This window comes from Crinia signifera, chromosome 5, assembly GCF_055691185.1.
Source record: "Crinia signifera chromosome 5, ASM5569118v1, whole genome shotgun sequence".
Taxonomy (NCBI): domain Eukaryota; kingdom Metazoa; phylum Chordata; class Amphibia; order Anura; family Myobatrachidae; genus Crinia; species Crinia signifera.
In genome coordinates, this window is record NC_139221.1 from 147,940,383 (window position 1) to 147,962,003 (window position 21,621).

General features: G+C 42.0%; 1 protein-coding gene across 1 annotated transcript in view; it reads right to left on the minus strand.

Annotated features, from left to right (window-relative positions):
- Positions 1-21,621, minus strand: part of MYO10 (myosin X) — a 221,199-nt gene that overhangs the window by 46,730 nt on the left and 152,848 nt on the right. The window contains exon 20 of the mRNA XM_083188111.1: positions 309-433. Coding sequence (XP_083044237.1) covers positions 309-433 — 125 coding nt within the window. The remainder of the gene's footprint in view (positions 1-308; positions 434-21,621) is intronic.

Consider the following 21,621-nt stretch of genomic DNA (forward strand, 5'->3'; position numbering starts at 1 on the left):
CAATTATTATTATTATTACTTTAATTATTACTATCACTATTAAAAATGTAATTAATAAGTTAGAATGAAAATAATAGTAAAAGTCAAGCTTAAATAACAATGATCATACTGTAAAAGTGGAAACATAACAGCGAAAGAAAGGACATGACTGTTGGCCTACAGTCAATAAACTAGAAACATTTTATCTGCATTGCAGATCACATATACATATTTCTACCATGTAATAAATCTGCTTTGTTTGTTTGCATATTATAGGCATAACTAGCCATACAAATTAAGGTTTAAGAAGAAAAACATTATATGTTCACCTAAAATAAAAATCCAGAAACGGTCTTCTGACAGGAAAACCAGCCCTGCGGATTCTGACTGTCTCTAGCATTCCGGAATACCTCAACTGGTTGAGTACCAGCGTCTGATCAAACTGGTCAGGCATCTGCAGAAAGAACAGGACAGGACAGCTGATGAACGCAGATAAATAAGAACATTCCTCTATTGTTGCTGCTCAAGGAACACCATGTTTTATTAAATATCACAATTTTACAAAATGTAAAATAGATGTAGTAATAGTTGCATTCAGTATATAGAAGAGTACACATTTAGCTTGTTCAATGTATCAGATAATTGACCACAGTTCCATATTGGTATGTGGCAATCAGAAAATCTGTGTAGTACTAATAAAAGCAGATCTGACTTTATAGCATAGGGGCAGATGGGAACTGTTACAGCTGACCATTACTAAAGATGAGAAATAGTGGTGACTTCAGATCCCATTCGTTTTTCCTCATCATAGACAGGACTTGTCAGATTACGGAGGCTATACACACAAAATTGATATGTACAAAGGAAGACTACTATAGAAATAATTTGTTTGACGTTTTGCATAACATGTGGCTGTGCTCCTATTTATGTCTGCTGAAGTTACCTCAGGTCACCAAAGAGCATGTGCAAATAAAACATGTAACTTCAAGTATACCTATTAATATAGTTCATCTTCTTTGTAACTGAAAACATCTGTTATTTATTTTGTTATAAACTCGGCTTATATCTTAGAGTTGCTTAGCAGTGCAGCGGACAGGTCATTTCATGAGGACAAATTGGGGTTAGATGAAAACACACAGGAGTCCTTCAGCGACATCTGCTACAGACATGTAGCGTGCCAGCGCAGGAGGCTGAAGAAAAACTGACACGAGGCTCAGCTCAAAGTGTCTCATCATCAATGAATCTCAGATTTTTTAAACATATACAAACACACGCATATACACACGTACACGGAAATGGAAGAAAAATAGTGGTATAATGTGTTGCGCAGTGAAGGACAATGCTAAAAAAATTAAATGACAAATACTAGTGTACTTTTCTTAATTGCATACCTATCAACAGTCCCGATTACAGCGGGACAGTCCCGATTATCAGGGCCTGTCCCGCTGTCTCTCCCACGGCCGGTAGTGTCCCGCGGTGAGGGGGGCTGTTGGGAGTCCCCCCTGTAGGCTGCTAAGCAGAGCGTCTATTCCCGTAGCCAGGGGGCTGGGGGCATGGCAAGAGGCTCACAGAGCCTCTGGGTCATGCCCCCTGCAGGGCCGGATTTGTGCCTAGGCCCGTGAGGCACCGGCCTCAGGGCGGCACCAATTAAGGGCGGCAGGCAGACTGACATTCTGTTAAATAGCAGCATGGCAGAGCGGGTGGGCAGCGGTGAGTGACGAGAGCCGCCGCCCCAGACATGAATTATCATGTCGGCGGCAGCGCCGCTCGTCACCCGCCACTGCCCACCCACATGCACATTACATCACCAGTTAGTGGCTGGGTCCGACGGTCCCCCTGCGCATCCGGAAATGGCTCAGGCTCACTGCTGCTGGCTCCCGCCCATTGGCTACTCTACACACACACATTGGCTGCTGTGTATCCAGCAGCTGAGCTGAGCGGCGCGCAGATCCTCCCTGCGCTCAGTCAGTCACAGTGTGTGAGCCGGAGAGAGACTGATGGAGACACTGTGCTAATTACTGTACTAATAAGTGCCTCCCTCCGGGTCCTCCGTACAGTGAGCAGTCCATAGTGCTTAAAAAAATATTAAGATGGGCTACAGTTACATTTTTATGAAATGTATAAATAACAATGTATATACTTATATGATTACCTTAAAATTGGGGGGGCACAAAAATGTTGTGCCTAGGGGCGGCCTGACCCCTAAATTCGCCACTGGCCCCCATAGCGGCAAAATGGGGGCGTGACCTCGCGGGAGAGCCGCGAGTATAGGCCACGCCCCCGAATTAGGCCACGGCCCCCAAAATTTTCGGCGCACAGGAACTGCGTCCCGCTTCCAACTGGTCCAAAGTTGGGAGGTATGTAATTGAATTTCCATCAGAGTGCTCATGCTTCTGTGATGTCAGTATGTCCAAGTGATTTAATACTCCGAATATTGATTCATCCTACAAATGGCTGCTGCCTTGTACCATGTGGAGGGGACATACATGCATTATCATACCAGTGTCCAAAACCTGTAGGGCAAATGGGCTCTCTCTTAGCTGCTAAATATAATATATGTGGGGGCGCCGGGGGCTGCGGTGCTATAGTTACACCCCCCCCCCAATCCCCCGCAGACTTACCTATCTCGCTGGTCCCGGCGGCTCCGTTCTTCTGCTGAGGACCACCACAAAATGGTCGCCCCCATATAGCACACAGTTCTCTGAAACTGTCTGCTGTATGGGGGTGGCCATTTTATGGTGGTCCTCAGCAGAAGAAGAACGGAGCCGCCGGGACCAGCGCTATAGGTAAGGCTGCAGGGGATTGGGGGGGGGGGGGGGTTTGCATGGGCGGCGGGGGATTGGGGGGGTTGCATGGGCGGCGGGGGATTGGGGGTGCTTGGCGGGGCGGCGGCGGCGCCCCCCTCCTAACGGCGGGGGGGGCGCCCAAAACTTAGTGACGCCACTGAGTGGTAGGGGATATATATATATTCCTGCTGCTTATTCTCCCATACAGATCATGGTTGTACATAATGCAGTAGAGGACCTGCTAATCTGCTTATGGCCTTCTTTTTTTTTTCTTTGTCTTGTAGTTCTTCTGTCCAGCCTCCAGGCAGTTCAAGTAAAAATGTTTTCTACAGTAGTCTTTATGTTCCACCCTTGACTAGAGATGGGTCGTTCGCGAACAAATCAGATCTTTTGAATGGATCCCATTGAAGAACGAATGAGCCGCCGATCCCAAAAAGGTGATCCGTTTCAGTTTACAATGCATTTTCCTGATCTCAGTGCTGCCACATGTACTACCTCTGTAGACTGAGTACAGTGCTGTGACTACAAGTGATAGAAAGATTAGCTGCTGCTGCCAGGGATGGCCATCGGTGCAGACACCATCGATGGTTGCCATCGATGGCGATTCTGCACCCAGCCATCGATCAGTGTTTTTACTCGGTCATGTGTATTCCCCCCCTCTTTTTTTTACAGTGAGACGAGGATCCGTCTAAAAGATCCGTATCTTTTTCCTCACTGCAGGATCCGGCGGATACCGGCTCAGCTTAATGATCCGTTTTGTCCATCTCTACCCTTGACTGCTTCAGTTATTCCTATTTCTTAACAATGTATCTGACAGAGAACATTGTGTTAACTCTACTGCTTGCAAGGTACTGCTGAAAAATGTAGACAAAAATATTTAGTTTTGGCAACATAAAAAGAAGTTATCACATTGCTTTCTATGTGCACATACACAGTATAAGAAGGCTGAAAAATGTGTATGCCCAGCAGTCTAGTAATACCATAGTATTACCTACATCAGGCATGTCCAAAGTCAGGCCCGGGGGCCAAATGCGGCCCGTGCTGTCATTTCAAGCGGCCCGCAGCCTCCAGCTGGAAGCGGGCAGAGCATCAGTTGAGGGAAGTACAGCCCAGGACACTAAAGGTGGGGCCCGGCGAATGCTCCTTTACCTTGCTGTCTGCTGCAATGAGGAGGTGCCGGCCACCACAGTCAGATAAGTTTGGCGTTCTACCCCTGCTGCTGCAATCTTATAACACCCTACTCCACAATCACCATGACAGCAGTGTTTGGGGAGGGGGGCAGCAAGGGGGAAGCTTGCTCCCGTAACATGCAGAGCAGAGGAGGGCAGCAGCGGGAGCCCAAGCATCTCCTGTCCTTGCAGTGCCTGCTTTGCCTCTCCTTCCTCTGGCTCACACAAGGGGCTGGGAAACATACAGAGAAGGGAGGGGGCAGAGTGGGGGACATACAGTGAAGGAGGGTCCGGCTGGGGGACATACAGTGAATGGAGGCAGTGATGGCCATTCAGAAAAGGGGGAGCAGGGGCAGGCTGGGGGACATACAGTGAATGGGGGGCAGAGTGGGGTACATAGTGAATGGGGGTCATACAGTGAATGGGAGTCATACAGTGAAGGAGGGTCAGGCTTGGGGACATACAATGAATGGAGGCACTGATGGACATTAAGAGAAGGGGGGCAGGCTGGGGGACAGAGTGGGGAATACAGTGAATGGGGGACATAAAGTGAAAGAGGAGCAGGCTGGGGGACATACAGTGAATGGGGGCAGGCTGGGGGAAATACAGTGAAGGGGCAGGCTGGGGGACATAGAGTGAATGGGGCAGACTGGGGGACTATTCTGATGTGACTAATGATTCAAAGAATGTCAGGCAGAATGGTCGGCCCCCACACATTTACACTTTACCAAATCTGGCCCTCGTCGCAAAAAGTTTGGACACCCCTGACCTACATCTTATGAAGAATCTTTCTTTGATCAAGTTGGAGAATATATATATATATATATATATATATACACACTTATCTATTTTTGCATAAAATTATTAATATGGCCTAATATCAAGCCAATGAAACTTTCTAAATTATTAATGTAATCACTGTATGGCTGCGAAGCCGTCACTCAATACATCCATTGTTAATGGTTTTCTCTTCCATAAAGATCAATCAGGTAGGGGATAAATTATCATCAGAAACAGGCAAGTTGTTAAAAAAGTCCAGTCTATACCAGTGGAAAATTTTTTTTAATTGAGATTTTTCCCCAAGTGCTTCATAAAAGTCATGATGGGTGACTGACGTGACATTTTTGTCCTACTTAATACAACAATGTTGAATAGTGACTTCTCCTGCCCAGACGATGTCTACGTAACCTGATTTTTCTAATCCTCGCCTTGCTACAATTGTTATTACAGTAAATTCTGTCTCAAGGGAAGGAAGCGTACTGAATATTCTTTGTCTGCTACTATTAAATGAACAGGGTATCCTATTCTTATCTCTTTGCTAAGGCCATTTACTGAAAGACAAACACAAACCCATGGAAATCACAAAGGTGTCATTTTGTGTTTAACCATTCAGTAAAATATCTAGGACAGTGTATGGAAGGCTGAAAGATCCATCCACCTAGCCTTTAAGAAACAAATAGGTTTTTTACTAAGCATAACTCTGCTTATTTTGTACTGCTCTGGTTGTTATGTAAACATTTTTCTCAGATATAGGGCGTTATTCTGGTTCACTCCTTCTGACAAATTCCTTCTTAGATGGACAAAACCATGGGCCTTATTCAGATCTGAGCTCAGTACACATTTGTTTGGAAAATGGGCAAAACCATGTGCACTGCAGGTGGGGAAGATGTAACAGCAGTGGTTCCCAACCCTGGTCCTCAAGTACCCCCAACAGTGCATGTTTTGCAGGTCTCCACAAAGAATCACAAGTGCTATAATTAGCTCCACCTGTGGATCTTTTCAAATGTGCCTGAATAATGAGAACACCTGCTGGGTGACCTGGAAAACGTGCACTGTTGGGGGTACTTGAGGACCAGGGTTGGAAACCACTGGTCTACAGCATTATGGTAGACAGTCATTAGGTCGACACCATTAGGTCAACATGGGAAAAAGGTCGTCATGGGAAAAGGTCACCATGGTTCTGGGTCGACAGGTCATTAGTTCGACAGGTCATTAGTTCGACAGTGTCTAGGTTGACAGTCAAAAGGTCGACATGGAGTTTTCACTGTTTTTTGAGCCGACATGTGACGACAGGCAGTATTTCATGCCCTACCATCCACTAGGGCGCGGTGGGAGAATAAAATAGTGTGCCAAGCATAGCGAGGCACCGTGCCCGACGCATAGCAAGCGGATGCAGTGCACTTTACACTGTGTCTATGTCAACTGTGTACATTCAGGTACAAAAACAGTGAAAAACCCCATGTCGACCTAGACATTGTCGAACTAATGAACTTTCGACCTAGAACCATGTCGACCTTTTCCCATGTCGACCATCATGCTGTAGACCAAATGATCCCAACCCCATCTACCCCACCTGCAGTGCACATAATAACCAAAATAACCCCCATAGCCCATAAAGTATTGGTGGGTTTTCAATAATCATCTCAGTCCACTAGAACCACTTTTTATATGAACTTAATCCATAAACATGCTTAAACAAAAAAAAAACAGTAACGTAATAGTGGTAAAATGATAGCTAGCGATATAAGTGTTCCATAATGCTATTTTTTTTTAAGCAAAAAAAAGCAGCACAGACACAGCTTTGTATTACTTATTAAACCCTTTGTAGACATCTAATTCGCAGATGGGATCCCATAAGCAGCGGATGTGCAAAAATATGCAAGTGACACAGACATGCGGAATTCTAATAGGACGCCCCCTGGTGGCAGTAAGTAACTAAGTAACGGTGTACAAATAAGAATGCAGTAATTTATTTATTAACAGTTTCTTATATAGCGCATACATATTCCGCAGCGCTTTACAGAGAATGGTTGAGCATTCTCATCAGTCCCTGCCCCAGTGGAGCTTACAATCTATATTCCCTACCACATGTACATGCACACACAGACAGTCTACGGTTAATTTTAGTTGGGAGCCAATTAGCCTACCAGTATATTTTTGGATTGTGGGAGGAAACCCACGCAGTACCCGGAGGAAACCCACGCAAGTACAGGGAGAATATACAAACTCCGCACAGTTGGGGCCATGGTAGGAATTGAACCCATGACCTCAGCGCTGTGAAGCAGTAGCTAACCATTACACCATCCGTACTGGTAATCACAGATCCTTCAATAACTGACTCACCGAGTAACCTTATGGTTAGGCAGAATGTCTGTATGAACTTAAACTCTGGCAACCAGCATGTTTTGTGCATACAGTATTGCTGATGTAGGCTGAGACACATTACAAAACAACACACCTGTGTTTCTGCCTGCACAATATTGCTGAAGTACTTTGGTGCATGGGCAGCGCGAGTTTGTGTGATGGATGCGAATCACACAAACTCCATAAACATTGGAATTGTGTACATCTCTAAACCAGACCCACTATTCAGTGTTTCCCTGAAGAACATTATAACTAGGGTGGCCTAGTTATCTCTCCCAGTATATATATTCATAATTTTTACAAAACATAAAGTTAATAATTGAATTAGAAATATAAACCTTACTTAAACTGAGCAAATATAAAACTCCCATTTTATCTGCATAGAAAGCATTAGTAACTTCTACAGAATATTTGCAGTCTGTCCCTAGTCTAGCATGCAGTCAACAATCACTTTAATGAAAGAGAAGGCAGCAGTGTACCCTTGCTGCATGTATCAGTATCAATAAAAAGCCCTCTCACTAGCCTATTATGAAATCTACTTATTTATTTGGGAGTTTATTTATTAAAAAGGATGCTATAAGGATGAATTCCTAGAAAAGCTCCTAGGCAATCCTTGCTGGCAGCGGTGTGGCTGAACTTACCACTGCTCCTGGCAGTCTGGAGCCTGATGCACATGCTTTACCTGCCTTTGCTAGTTTACACTTGTACAGCAAACTGGAAGCCTGTCCTGGGGTTCCACGTCCATTTTTGGTAAGTAAATTTAAATAAACCAAATCTTTGATTAAAATAAATAAATAAATAATTTTGCCTGCTGGCTGCCCTCACTATAGCCATCCTGAGATGAAGATTACATAAAAGGTGGGACAATTTACTAACACCCGATTACAGCTAATCCTGTGTACGACCAGGATTGTCAGTAATCGGGCCGAAAATACAAACTGAGAATTTGACTAATTTCATAAACTGCCGTATGCTCAGGAATTGTATGTTACAATGGTGAAGTCATTCATATTTGGCTGCCGAGTTTCCCTGGCAGCCAAATACGGACAAGCATGAAGTCTGCATGGATCAGTCAGATCCATGCAGGCTTCTCTGTGTAAAAAATAGAAAATTAAAATAATAATAATAAAAAAAATGTGGGGTCCCCCACCTTCTCTGGTTCCCAAAATCTTCTCATTACTCTGTGTAACAGTACATGCAAATAAAGTCAAAACATATATGGATGACGCAGGTACAGTATGTAGTGATATGACCATAGTCTAATACAATTTACAATGCAAAACTCACATAATTGATTGATGGGCGCTTCTTTTAATGGAATACATTTCTAAAAAGCAAAAGTCTTTGGTAAAAGGTAGCGGCAGGGAGGTGTTCATAAGAGTGGGGTACAGCATTAGGGGGTGCCTGTGCACCCCTAACACTCTATGGGCGGTATTCAATGAGAATACCTGCGAGGTGCAGCGAATCCTTTTTAGGATTCGCTGCACATTCGCCACGTTCCGGAGCCAGCGGCTCGCTGCCCCTGACTGGCGAATATGAGCTCCTGCGGCGATTGTCGCAGGGAGCCTGAGGATGGTGCAAGGCAGAGAGATGGTAGTCTCTCTGCCTGCCCCAGAACTTTGTGGGGGGTAGGTGGGCTCCACGGGTGCCAGGCAGCACAGGCTGCCCCCCGGGGGTGCTAGCAGGGGAGCGTATATTCACTACACACGATCGTAACGATCGGGTGCAGTGAATATATGAATATGTAATGAGCGGCTCGGCTCCTGCGCCCCCTGCTGACTGCTGTGTAAAAAAAAAAAAAAAAAAAAAATATTTTTTTTAAAATTAAATATATATTCATGTGCTTACAGCACATGAATAAAAATAGCATGCCCCTCCTCAGAATAAAATTCCTGATTTTTTTACACCAATTGTAAAAAATAAAACACTTTATTTTAAAAGTTCACATTCCACTTCACCATAAAAAGATAGCGATTGCTACTCGGTGAATCATGGTGAAAAAAACCTTGAAATGTATTCGCCATGTGGTCATTGAATAGGGTGATTCACCGTTTTAGTCAGAAATTCGCCAAACAGCACAAATTCGCCATAAAAACATGGCGAATCAGGCTCATTGAATACCGCCCAATGTGCGCACACCTATGAGCACACCACCATAGAAATCATGGCCAGGCCATATGCAGTCGCGTTCTATTGATGGCATATTCATTTGTACACCAGAATTCGGCTGAGCTTGCCATATAATTTACCAGCCATATTTTACATCGAATGGGTATAAATTTACCAAAGTACAGATACTGCCATGAGTGTTGATGAATATGCTTTCCTATTCTTTTTGTGGGAAAACTATCCTTGGAGCTAACTGGTGTATGCTATAGCTGACAACACACAGCGATAGCTATCACCAGCAGAGAAGCCCTATATGGGCCAAAAACGTCCACATAGGATTTAGGGCTAATCTGCCTTTAATAAATATAGATTTTATTGTCTTATATCAGATTCAGATTAAAAGTGAAGATAAATAAGGACAATAAGCAAATATTGGACATTCCCTGTAACCCATGATACATGTGGTATAGCAAGTCGACCCCAAAAGGTCAACATGCACAAGGTTGACACTGGGTATAGTTTGAAATGGAAAAGGTCGGCATGAGGTTTTCACTTTTTTTCTCAGTGTCGACACTTGAGCACATGGACACCCACTTAGTGTACCACATGCCCTCAAATTGCTCGGGTGTACATGGATGGTAAAGTATGAAAGAGTCCAAAAGAGGAAATAAATCATGAAAGATGTATGTCAACCTTTTCATGTGTCAACCATTGCCATATTGACATATTACTCATGTCGACCTATTGACCATAACGACTATATGTTGTTTATCTAGACACAGTCTGGATATCAGATACATTAGAATCTGTCATGACCAGCACAGACACACCACAGCTTTAATACCAGCTGAGAAACAGAAATACAAACTAATACAAAGTAGATACTACAGAAAGCTGTTTTCATCGAATTTTACTTTTTAAAACATGCAACAATCTTCAAAGCAATGTTGTGCATTTACCTTATTTCACTGTGTTACGAAAGAAGAATGTGTGGTGTTTTATTAATTTAATAACAATAAAAGAAAGGCGTTGAGACATAGTTGTCATCTGGAGATCATCTTTGTCATGAATATTTCCAGATAATATACATAAAGAAATACATAAATACATAAATAAATAAATAAAGCATTAAGATTGCTCAGTATTACACAACATTTTTGTTAAGATGGTGCCATTTTGATAATGTAATTGTTTGAGATCCCTAATGTATGCTGTAGCAGAAGGCGCTCGCTCTAGTGTCAGGTGACGATTGTCTGCATACTATTGCGTAACAGAATCTGCTGCGCTATATAAGAAACTGTACATAAATACTATTAAACTTTTTTAATTAAATATTTTTTATAGTCTAATGATAATTGAATGTATTCTCTCTGGTACGTATGATATTTTTTTAATGTATTTTCCTTTTTACTCTATATTCATATATTTTATACGTACAGATGTGCCCATGTACATCTAGCCTCCTGTGACTTTTTCCGTTACATTTCGTCATAGCTGCATACAAAATGCTATGTTACAAGGTTTTCCAGGAAAACACTGTAAGATTCTATTTTTTATGCAGATGTAGCCACAGTCATATACTGAAATATAGGAATGCTGCATATTATTTTAATCAGAAGCTGCTTGTGCATCATATTCACTGTTTTGTTAATAATAAGCATTTTAATGGAAAAAGTTGCAAAAAAAAAACACTCCTAGTACTCCCGATTCAGACATAATGTATACAATACAATATACATACTGTAAGTGTGCATTGCATCCGTGTTCTTGTTTGTTATGCATGCCACTAGTAATCTGCTGACATTGTGCAAGTTGTTAAAAGCATACAAATTGCTTCATAACAAAAAAGGCTTTTCAACAATAAATATTCACGTTACATGAACCTGCTATGTTCCGTAGGATATACATGTAGAAACTCCCATACTAAACCAATTCTAGAATAATTACACTCTTAAATCTGGCATGCATACACATTTCTTATTACTACTACTGTTGACAACATAAACCTTATTTACTTGGTCTTTCATTCCAATACCAATATACAGCATAAAGAGACTTCATATCCAATTATGAAATATACAGCACAATTTACCTACGGAGTCTGAAACCCAGAACTGATGTGTGGCAGGCAGTTTTGCCCTTCCCTGTTACTAGAATGTCTTCAGGTTACAGCAGTCCCACCTTATCCCCAAGAAAAATAATGAAGCCAGCACACCTACCTTTCCTTTATCCCCCTCTCCTCGCGCAGTTTGCTTTCCCCTAAAAAGTCTGCATGCTAAGAGTAACTGCTCCAACTGAAATCAGGCACCGTGCACGCACACAAAACAAGGCTTTCTTCTGCAGGCTGGTATTTCAAGTCTCCCATGTGATATGTTTGGCTGAGCTTGTTTAATTAATTCCTTCTAGTGCTCAAAGGAAGTCACACTTGGAAGACAGCCTTGCTGTTTCAGTATATCTGCACACACCGAGAACTAACAGCGAATAGTATAACCAGAGTCACTATAGCTGTGTTAAATAACTTGTACAGCCAGGAAAGGACTTGAGGCTTTACAACAAATATCATTCTTAGAACAACCAATTCCAAGAAAAACAGACAACCTGCTGCAGGTCTACCCTCTTGGCATAGACATTAATGGGGCCTAAACTATGTCTATTTGTTTTTTTAACATTGTGAGTCTTCTCCAAACCATCTCCAAGGTAACCCAGTCACTTGGATGTTAACTTAAGTGGTTTTCTGAAGGATTGTTCTCCTTTTACACAAAGTTGGCTGTCCACAATCCACAGGCAACTCCATGAAAATAAAGATTTTCAATAGTCTAACAATTAATTAGTTTTTATTAGGATGCTACTAATGAAACTGAATTCATTTTTAAGTAACTATAGCTTAAGTTTTATAATATTCTGTATTAACCAGCGTATATACATCATCTATACATAGATGACAAATATTATCTGTGCACTGGTGATCTAGACCTGATCGCACGGCTGAAAATTCGCACAATGGTCAATTATTGATAGACTGCGCATGTGTACATCCCGTAGTGTGCATGCGCGAGGCGGTCCTGCGATGGAACACTGCGACTTTTTTATTGCTGGCCATACGCAAGGTGACTGACAGGAAGTAGGCTTCTAGGGGTGGTAACCGGCCATTTCATGGGAGTGCAAAGAAATAACACTAGGCGTGAAGGTCTCTGGCTACTCTGAGTAGAGATGGGTCGGTCGTCTGTGAGGCGTCTTTTTTGAATGGCTCATTTAAAAGAGACAGTGAGCCATTGCTCCCTAGTAGGTGATTAGTCATTCTTTTAGTTTCAGTTTCATTTTCAATGCCACACATGGCAGCTTAGGTGGCCATACACCTACCAATTAATCTTCAGATCTGGCTGGTTGGAACAAAAACATGGTTATGGATGAGAACAAATGACAGTTGACCATTTGCTTGGAAATGCTGGAAAACTGTCAAACTGTCATTCAGATATTACCAGGATTTTGTTCCAACCAGCCAGATCTGAAGATAAATCTGTAGGTGTATGGCCACCTTAACTGTATTGACTGACTCAGGGCAGTAGTTAATCCAGCTCTGCAGAGTGCAATCCACACCATGTCTGAGCTCAGCACTGCCACCTGTGGCAGCTGAGATGTACTAACTCCGGAGAGTATTGCATTGGAGCTGCTGAGTGTTGCTGCTGAAACTGGGCTGCTGCAGAACAATCTGGAAGCACCACAGGTCCCAGCAGAGGATTCGATGCTGCTCACAGGAGTTTACCCAGTACCAGAAGCAGCATAGTATAACAGAAAGGTGTGTAGCATGACCACACATTCTCACTCACAGACACACAGACCAGGCAGTGCACATGTTTTTTTTATTAGATCTGTGTTTGGTGGGCTGTGTAGTACTTTCAACTTTCATTTTACAGCACCAGATTCATGAAGTAAAGATTATGGGCCAGATGCACTAAGCTTCAAACGTGATAAAATGGAGAGTGAAAAACCACCAGCCAATCAGCTCCTGTCTGATATTTTTCAAACACAGTCTGTGACATGTCAGGTATGAGTTGATAGGCGGGTGGTTTATCACTCTCCATTGTATCACTTTTAAAGCTTAGTGAGCTGGGCTCCATCTGTCTATGTCTCCAACTTCCTTTACTTCCTGGTGTATCACACCTCCATTACATCAATGGACCACCAACAGCCATGTGCTACATCATTGTCTGGTATCACATGGTCCCCCCAGTCTGGCTTCATTTACACACGTGTGTGTGGTGTTGAACACATTGAGGCCTGATGATGTGGATATAATAATTTTAGCAGCTTTTTCAGACAAGTGGGTCCGGCGGCATATGGGATCTTATCTGTGTTCAGCAGGATAAATAGAAGAATAAGTGAAAATAACCACGAAGAGATACTACACTTAGTACACTCAAGCCGTAAATAAGCAATTTTCCCCCAAAGCGAGCCAACAAGTCACCCAACAGAACCAGATCTTTTAACGGAACACTCATTCGATCCCCGCTATCTTTAGTGAGTCTAACTCTGAGCCTGCAATAAGTGGCGCCCTGTGTAAAAATCATTCGATGTTGAGTGGCTTAATTGCAGCCATATACATCCATTCGTACAGTGATCACATTATTCTGTAAAGCCACCTCTACGGGGTGGCTTCTACCTAAACAAAACTGCCCACTTTGGATTTGCAACTGTGTGATCAGGTTTGAATTGGAGCCACTGAGCAAGTACACTTAACGGATTGTGGTCATTATTAAACATATGTGATCATTGTAGAAATTATAGTTTACTGATATCGAGGAAAAGAAACAAAGGATGTACAGAGGTGCATACCCCTTTTCCATTGTCGCTATAACCCAGGTTATTACCAGGACAACCCCGGTAGAGGCTCAATGAAAAAGGGTCCAAAAAGAACTCTGGATAAGATACCTGGTAATCCAGCCCAGGGCCTGTTACATGGAGACGTAACCTCCAAAAGCCAACAGAACAGAAACATTGCACATGGGTGGGTATTAGGGGCCAAGAGAGTGAAGCTAAGAACAGGAACAGCATGATGCTTTGAAGATATACAGGAATAGTTCACTGTACTGCTGTAGCGAAAGCTGAGCCATGGGGAATCCCGAACATGCCACTAAAACTATTTGCTTTGCACTTCCTTCCTGAATAAAAAAATAAGTAACCTAGAACTTTACAATGCTCATAGATGTAATGAGTGAAAAGGTGCAAAACCTATTTTCATATTTTGTATTGTATTTTCTTGTATATGCATTTACACCGCAAATTAGGACTGTAATCATCAAAAGAGAGAGGAGCCAAGTGCAAATTTAACTCTACAATAATGACCTGATTCAGACGCGCACAGGAGAGCAAAAATCAGATGAATGCAATTTTTTGCACTTATGCAACCTATACGGTATCGGCTCCTATATACACAGATTGCACCTTTCTATAGACTGAGAGGACAGGAGCACAACTATAGTCAAAGAGAAAGGCTAAAAAAAAAAGAGCACCACTATAGACAGAGATAAATGAGAGAACAGGAGCATTACTATAGACAGAAAGAAATGAGAAAACAAGTGCACCACTACAGACATTGAGAAATGAGAGAACAAGAGCACCACTATAGACAGAAAGAAATGAGAGAAAAAAAGCACCACTATAGACATAGAGAAATGAGAGAACAAGAGCATCACTATAGACAAAGGGAAATTAGAGAACACGAGCACCACTATAGACAAAGGGAAATGAGAGAACAAGAGCACCACTATAGACGAAGAGAAATGAGAGAACAAAAGCACCACTTTAGACAAAGAGAAATTAGAGAACAAAAGCACCTCTATAGAAAAAGGGCAATTAAAGCACAAGATAACTACTATAGACAAAGAGAAGTGAGAGAACAAGAGCATCACTATAGACAAAGGGCAATTAAAGCACAAGAGCACCAATATAGACAAAGAGAAATGAGAGAACACAAGCACCACTATAGACAAAGAGAAATGAGAGAACAAGAGTATTACTAGAGAAAAAGAGAAATGAGAGAGCAAGAGCACAACTATAGACAAAGAGAAATGAGAGAACAAGAGCACCACTATAGACAAAGAGAAACGAGAGAACAAGAGCACCAATATAGACAGATGGAAATTAGAAAAAAAGAGCATCACTATAGACAAAGAGAAATGAGAGAACAAAAGCACCACTATAGTCAAAGAGGAATTAAAGCACAAGAGAACTACTACAGACAAAGAGAAATGAAAGAACAAGAGCACCACTATAGACAAAGAGAAACAAGAGAACAAGAGCAACACTATAGACAAAGAGAAATGAGAGAACAAAAGCACCACTATAGTAAAAGAGGAATTAAAGCACAAGAGCACCACTATAGACAAAGGGGAATTAAAGCACAGGAGCACCACTATAGACAATGATAAATGAGAGAACAAGAGCACCACTATATACAAAGTGAAATGAGAGAACAAAAGCACCAATATAGACAAAGAGAAATGAGAGAACAAGAGCACCACTATAGACAGAGAGAAATTAGAAAAAAAAGAGCACCACTATAGACAGAGAGAAATGAGAGAACAAAAGCACCACTATAGAAAAAGAGAAATGAGAGAACAAAAGCACCACTATAGACAATGAGAAATGAGAGAACAAGAGCACCACTGTAGACAAAGAGAAATGAGAGAACAAAAGCACCACTATAGACAATGAGAAATGAGAGAACAAGAGCATCACTATAGACAAAGAGAAATGAGAGAACAAAAGCACCACTATAGACAATGAGAAATGAGAGAACAAGAGCACCACTGTAGACAAAGAGAAATGAGAGAACAAAAGCACCACTATAGACAATGAGAAATGAGAGAACAAGAGCACCACTGTAGACAGAGAGAAATGAGAAAACAAGAGCACCACTATAGACAAAGGGGAATTAAAGCACAGGAGCACCACTATAGACAATGATAAATGAGAGAACAAGAGCACCACTGTAGACATAGAGAAATGAAAGAACAAGAACACCACTATAGACAAAGAGAAATGAAAGAACAAGAGTACCACTATAGACAGAGATAAATTATAAAAAAGAGCACCACTATAGACAAAGAGAAATGAGAGCACAAGAGCACCACTATAGACAATGATAAATGAGAGAACAAGAGCACCACTGTAGACAGAGAGAAATGAAAGAACAAGAACACCACTATAGACAAAGAGAAATGAAAGAACAAGAGTACCACTATAGACAGAGAGAAATTATAAAAAAGAGCACCACTATAGACAAAGAGAAATGAGAGCTCAAGAGCACCACTATAGACAAAGAGAAATGAGAGAACAAAAGCACCACTATAGAAAAGGGGCAATTAAAGCACAAGATAACTACTATAGACAAAGATAAATAGGAGAACAAGAGCATCACTATAGACCAGGCTTTCCCATCCATGGTCCTCAAGGCACAACAACAGTGCAGGTTTTAGTGATATCCAGACTTGAGCACAGGTGACCTAATTAATACTTGAGTGATTCTGATTAAACCATCTGTGCTGAAGCCTGGATATCACTAAAACCTGCACTGTTATTGTGCCTTGAGGACCGTGGTTGGGAATGCCTGCTATAGACAAAGGGCAATTAAAGCACAAGAGCACCACTATAGACAAAGAGAAATGAGAGCACAAAAGCACCACTATAGACAATGAGAAATGAGAGAACAAGAACACCACTGTAGACAAAGGGGAATTAAAGCACAAGAGCACCACTATAGACAATGAGAAATAAGAGAACAAGAGCACCACTATAGACAAAGATAAATGAGAGAACAAGAGCACCATTGTAGACAGAGAGGAATGAGAGAACAAGAGCACCACTGTAGACAAAGAGAAATGAGAGAACAAGAGCACCACTGTAAATAAAGAGAAATGAGAGAACAAGAGCACCAATATAAAAAGAAATGAGAGAACAAGAGCACCAATGTAGACAGAGATATTTGAGAGAACAAGCGCAGTGTATAGTTTTGGACATAGGAGAGAACAAGAAGCTACTACATACAGACAAAAATGAATGCATCATTAAGTGAAAATAAGAGTACAATTAACCTCTCTCCTTCAGTAAGAGAATAAGTTTAACTGGAGAAGAAGTGTTCATCCTATAGATAGAGAAGTAAAAGTACAAGGGTGTTGCTCTATAAAATAGGAAACAAGAGAAAAATGTATATATATATATATATATATATATATATATATATATATATATATATATATATATATATATATATATATATATAATAGAAGTTTCTCACATTCTATGGAGATAATACCAACTTTGCAGAGACAAAAATAAAGGAAGGCATGCTAATGTGACTTTTGCACAGATAGAAACAGATGTAACACTAATGGCTGCCCTACTTTAAAAAGAGTCAAGTGATGGAACAAGCACAGTTATAAAAGAAACTGTTCCATAGAGAGAGAAGCCAGGCTGCACATTGTACAGATAATTGGCAAGACACTAAAAAAACACTGGGTACATTGGAAGAACAAAGAAACATGTGATCTCTAAAACTGAACTTCAATGTGTTAACCTACATTTAACAAACAGAAAAATGCCATCTTTTCTTCTTTGTTAGATGTTGTTTTACGTAATCGGACATTGAAAAAACTGTTAAATGAAATCCCGATAATTAAAAAAACATAAAAGAAAAGGTTCTTTCTTTATCTTAGTTCTATATTTAAATGGAAACACAAAACTTAAAAAGTCCACTATTCAACTGCTGGGGATATCTGTCTTATATTGAACAGTACAGACTGGTGGTGTGGCTGGCACAGAGAAGTGAAGAGACAGAACAATACCTACCTTATACGTTAAACGTGACATTTGTGTACTACTTGCAATGAAAAGTACGTAAGCCTTGTTACTAAAGCGCCAGATTAGAAAGGTCCAGTACTAATCTATCTATGCAGACGACAAGCACCCGAGGCCTGAGGAAGGTTTTACAGCACTCTACGCAAAACTTTATCTCACTGCTTCCACCAACCCCAGATCCTCATATGAAAGTCTGGAGGTTGCATAATACAGGTTCAACATCTGCCGTTTGCATTAATTTCAAAAAATCTTTTCATAAATTTAATTTCAATAAGGATGACTCTCCCAGAGTCAACCTTGAGTATTTGATAGACTGCCCCTAGGCAGCCTTAGGGGTTCATTCTGATCTGTTCGCATTACTGCGAATTCGGACGATGCCTGCAGGGGGCTACCCCATCTTCGGGCAGGCACACGCAAATAAAAGTCAGTTCAGACCATCGGCAACCACTGAATGATTTCTTCTGCTGCGGAGACATGCGAGGGAATGTGTCCTAGTTACCATGGGCCTTATTCTAGTTCACTTTTAGAGGCAACTGGGGGGTGGGTATGTAGCAGGGAGACCCAAAGCTGGGAACACCCTAAAAACACACTTCCCGGCGCTAGGCAATATAGAGAAAATGTATTTTATAAAACTGGGTTAATACAGCTGCAGCATATACTCCTGTGAGTCTGTCACGACTCACACAAATAGAAGAATAAAAAGGGGGGGATCCGTCTTGAAAAAGTTCCCACTTGACTGAAGGGGACGAAACGCGTTGACGTCATACTTACCTGATCCACGCAAGCAGACACTTGTCATTCTACAACAGAAGCGCAGCTCTCTACACGCTGCCGCTCCATTACTGCTACACGTTGATTTGAACATCCCTCTGGAGCCCGCCACTGCCGTGCACCTCTATCACCTTGCCGGCATCAGTGCGGCGTCCCCGCTCACCTCTGGACCGTGCCAGCTGCTACAACAACACCCGCACAGCCTGCACACGCCACAGGCTATCTGCAGCTATACGCCGGCTTCATTCCCAGCCGCAGGTACGCGGCGCTGACAAGCCGCTTCGTTATTAACACAGGTAGTTACCTGTCGCCATACCATCGCTTCTCAGCCTCATCCCCCAGCTGAAGTGCAGCGGATCCCCCACACGCTGCCGGCCATCAGCTGTTCCACCGAGTACGTTTACTCTGCAGCAGAGAAACTTGGACATCCACACCACACAATATCTCCTTCTCCGCCGTGGCAAGCGAAGGTACAATCTATACCTAACCACTGGCTGGCTACACCGGCATAAGCCGAGAGGAGCATCTAAAGCTTTTTTATCAGCAAAGACATCAGTGCCATAACGCAACTTGACAACTGAGCGCTGGAGAAATTCCAAGTTTAATCCTCTATATCCAAGGGTGAGCATATGTGAAATACCTTTTTTCTTATTATCACTGCTGCTATTGTCCATAATTAAGACTTTCAGTCCTGGACTCTCTCATTTACAAAAAGTGAATATTTCATAAATTTATTATAGCCCAGTGAACTACTAAGTGTCTGCTGCCAACGATCCTTGATAATTTCTATTCAATCGGATATCACAAATTGGTGTATTGTTTATATATATTACTACATCCAATTATGAAATTGTTTTATTAAATTTATGTTTGTAAATGTCATGCTATTTTTTTATATATATATCTTTTTTCTATTTTTCATATAAAATAATTTGAATTTAAACAGTGTGTCCATCCTTCATTCATCTTGTACCACCCAATAGTGTGTCTATTGTTTTATTTATCTGTTTAAAAACAGCAGCGCAATTTACTCCAAAATCCCCCCCTTTCTATACTTTTAGAGGCAAATTCCTTCTCAAATCGACAAAACCATGTGCACTGCAGGGGGGCAGATGTAACATGTGCAGAGAGAATTAGATTTGGGTGGGGTTTTTCTTCAAAGTGAGATCTATATTGCAGTGTAGAAATAAATCAGCCAGTTAGTATCCCTGCACAGAAACAAAATAACTCACCTAACTCTAATTCTATCTGCACCTGCTACATCTGCACCCCTGCAGTGCACATGGTTTTGTCCATCTGAGAAGGAATTTGCCTCTAAGAGTGAACTAGAATAAGGCCCCATGTGAGGGGAATCAGCGGTGGGCATTCGGCAGGGAAGCCTCTCTGGAGAACAGTAAATTGCGATCTTCGCAGCTTACCGAGTCAATAAGAATCATCCCCTAAATGGTCATCAAATACTATCAGTTTATGGAATAAGATGGGAGAGTTTGCAGATAAGTAAACATTTTCATCTGGCAAGGAGGTGTTCAGCTAAGCGAAAGTGTTGGTAAATACTGTATGGTGTAGAAGCTCCAGTATACCCAGTTCAATTCAACACCACCCTCTGATATCTCTCCATTTAATGTTACATTTATAGGGTTAGAGCAGTCATACGGTTGCAGAGGAATTGGGCCATTGTCCCAAATGTCACATTTCTTGATAGTGGGCCTTATTCTGGTTGGAGCGGCCAAACGTGCGTACGTTCGCTATTAACGTACGCTAGCCGCACGCGGCCGTTGGGGTTAAGTCCACCCACAACTCAGCCGCATACGTACGGCCAGAAACAACGTAGAAGGGGAGTGGCGTACAAATGAGCGTACGCCAACGTACACGGACGGGCCAGCCCTTACACCCGACAACTGGCGTACAACTGAGCGTACGCCGCCGTTTACGGACGTCTCTCATCCGTCTTCCCACCGACTTCTTGCGGAGATCTGAGCGTACGCCAGCTTGCACGGACGGGTCCCTATTGTTTACAATAGAAAAGTCAGCTTATGTCACCGCTCGTGAGAGTGAGCGTACGTCCGTGTACGCTGACATACCCTTCATATATATGGACCTGCAAATCTTGCCTTTCAACTATAATTATGAAAATTAATTAATTGATTGAATTAATTAATGTGCAAAATAGTGGTCATGGTCTTAAAACATTGCTGAAACATCCTTTGTAGGTGTTAGATGTGGTTTATGTTATTGTATCATAAATACAAAACCTATGTTTGTATTAGAGTGAACACGTTGACACATGTCGACTTGTGTAGATTGAGTGTGCTACTGTGTAAAGTCTATGAAAGCACGTAGTGAATGTGTCTAACTGTTTAGCAAATAGCTACCTTAGCATATATAAGCAGGTCTTAAAAAGATTCTTACCTTAAATTAAACAAACCTTTAAATGTCGAGAAGTATAGAAAGATAAGCTTCCAATGTGTTTGAGTGCTGTGTGTGGCTTGCAGGTAGTGAAATCATGGTTTGGACTTAATAGACTGCAGCATTGCTTATTACATTCAGGTGTATGTGTTTGAGTAGGAATCAGCGTTAATTAGCAAACTCAGGCGCACGCTGGCATGCGGTATCTGTAGGGGTGGTTTGAGTTGGCGGTTGGCGGCCGCCTGTTTTGTGTCCGAAATGAACGGTGCCTTAGTCGATCGTGCGGTAGTAGCACCGCTCATTTTTGGTGCACACCCCCGTGTACGCCCATATTTACGCCCATTTTCCCTCATTATTTCGGCCGCTCCCCTCTTCACGCCCCTATGCCGCCCCCAATACCC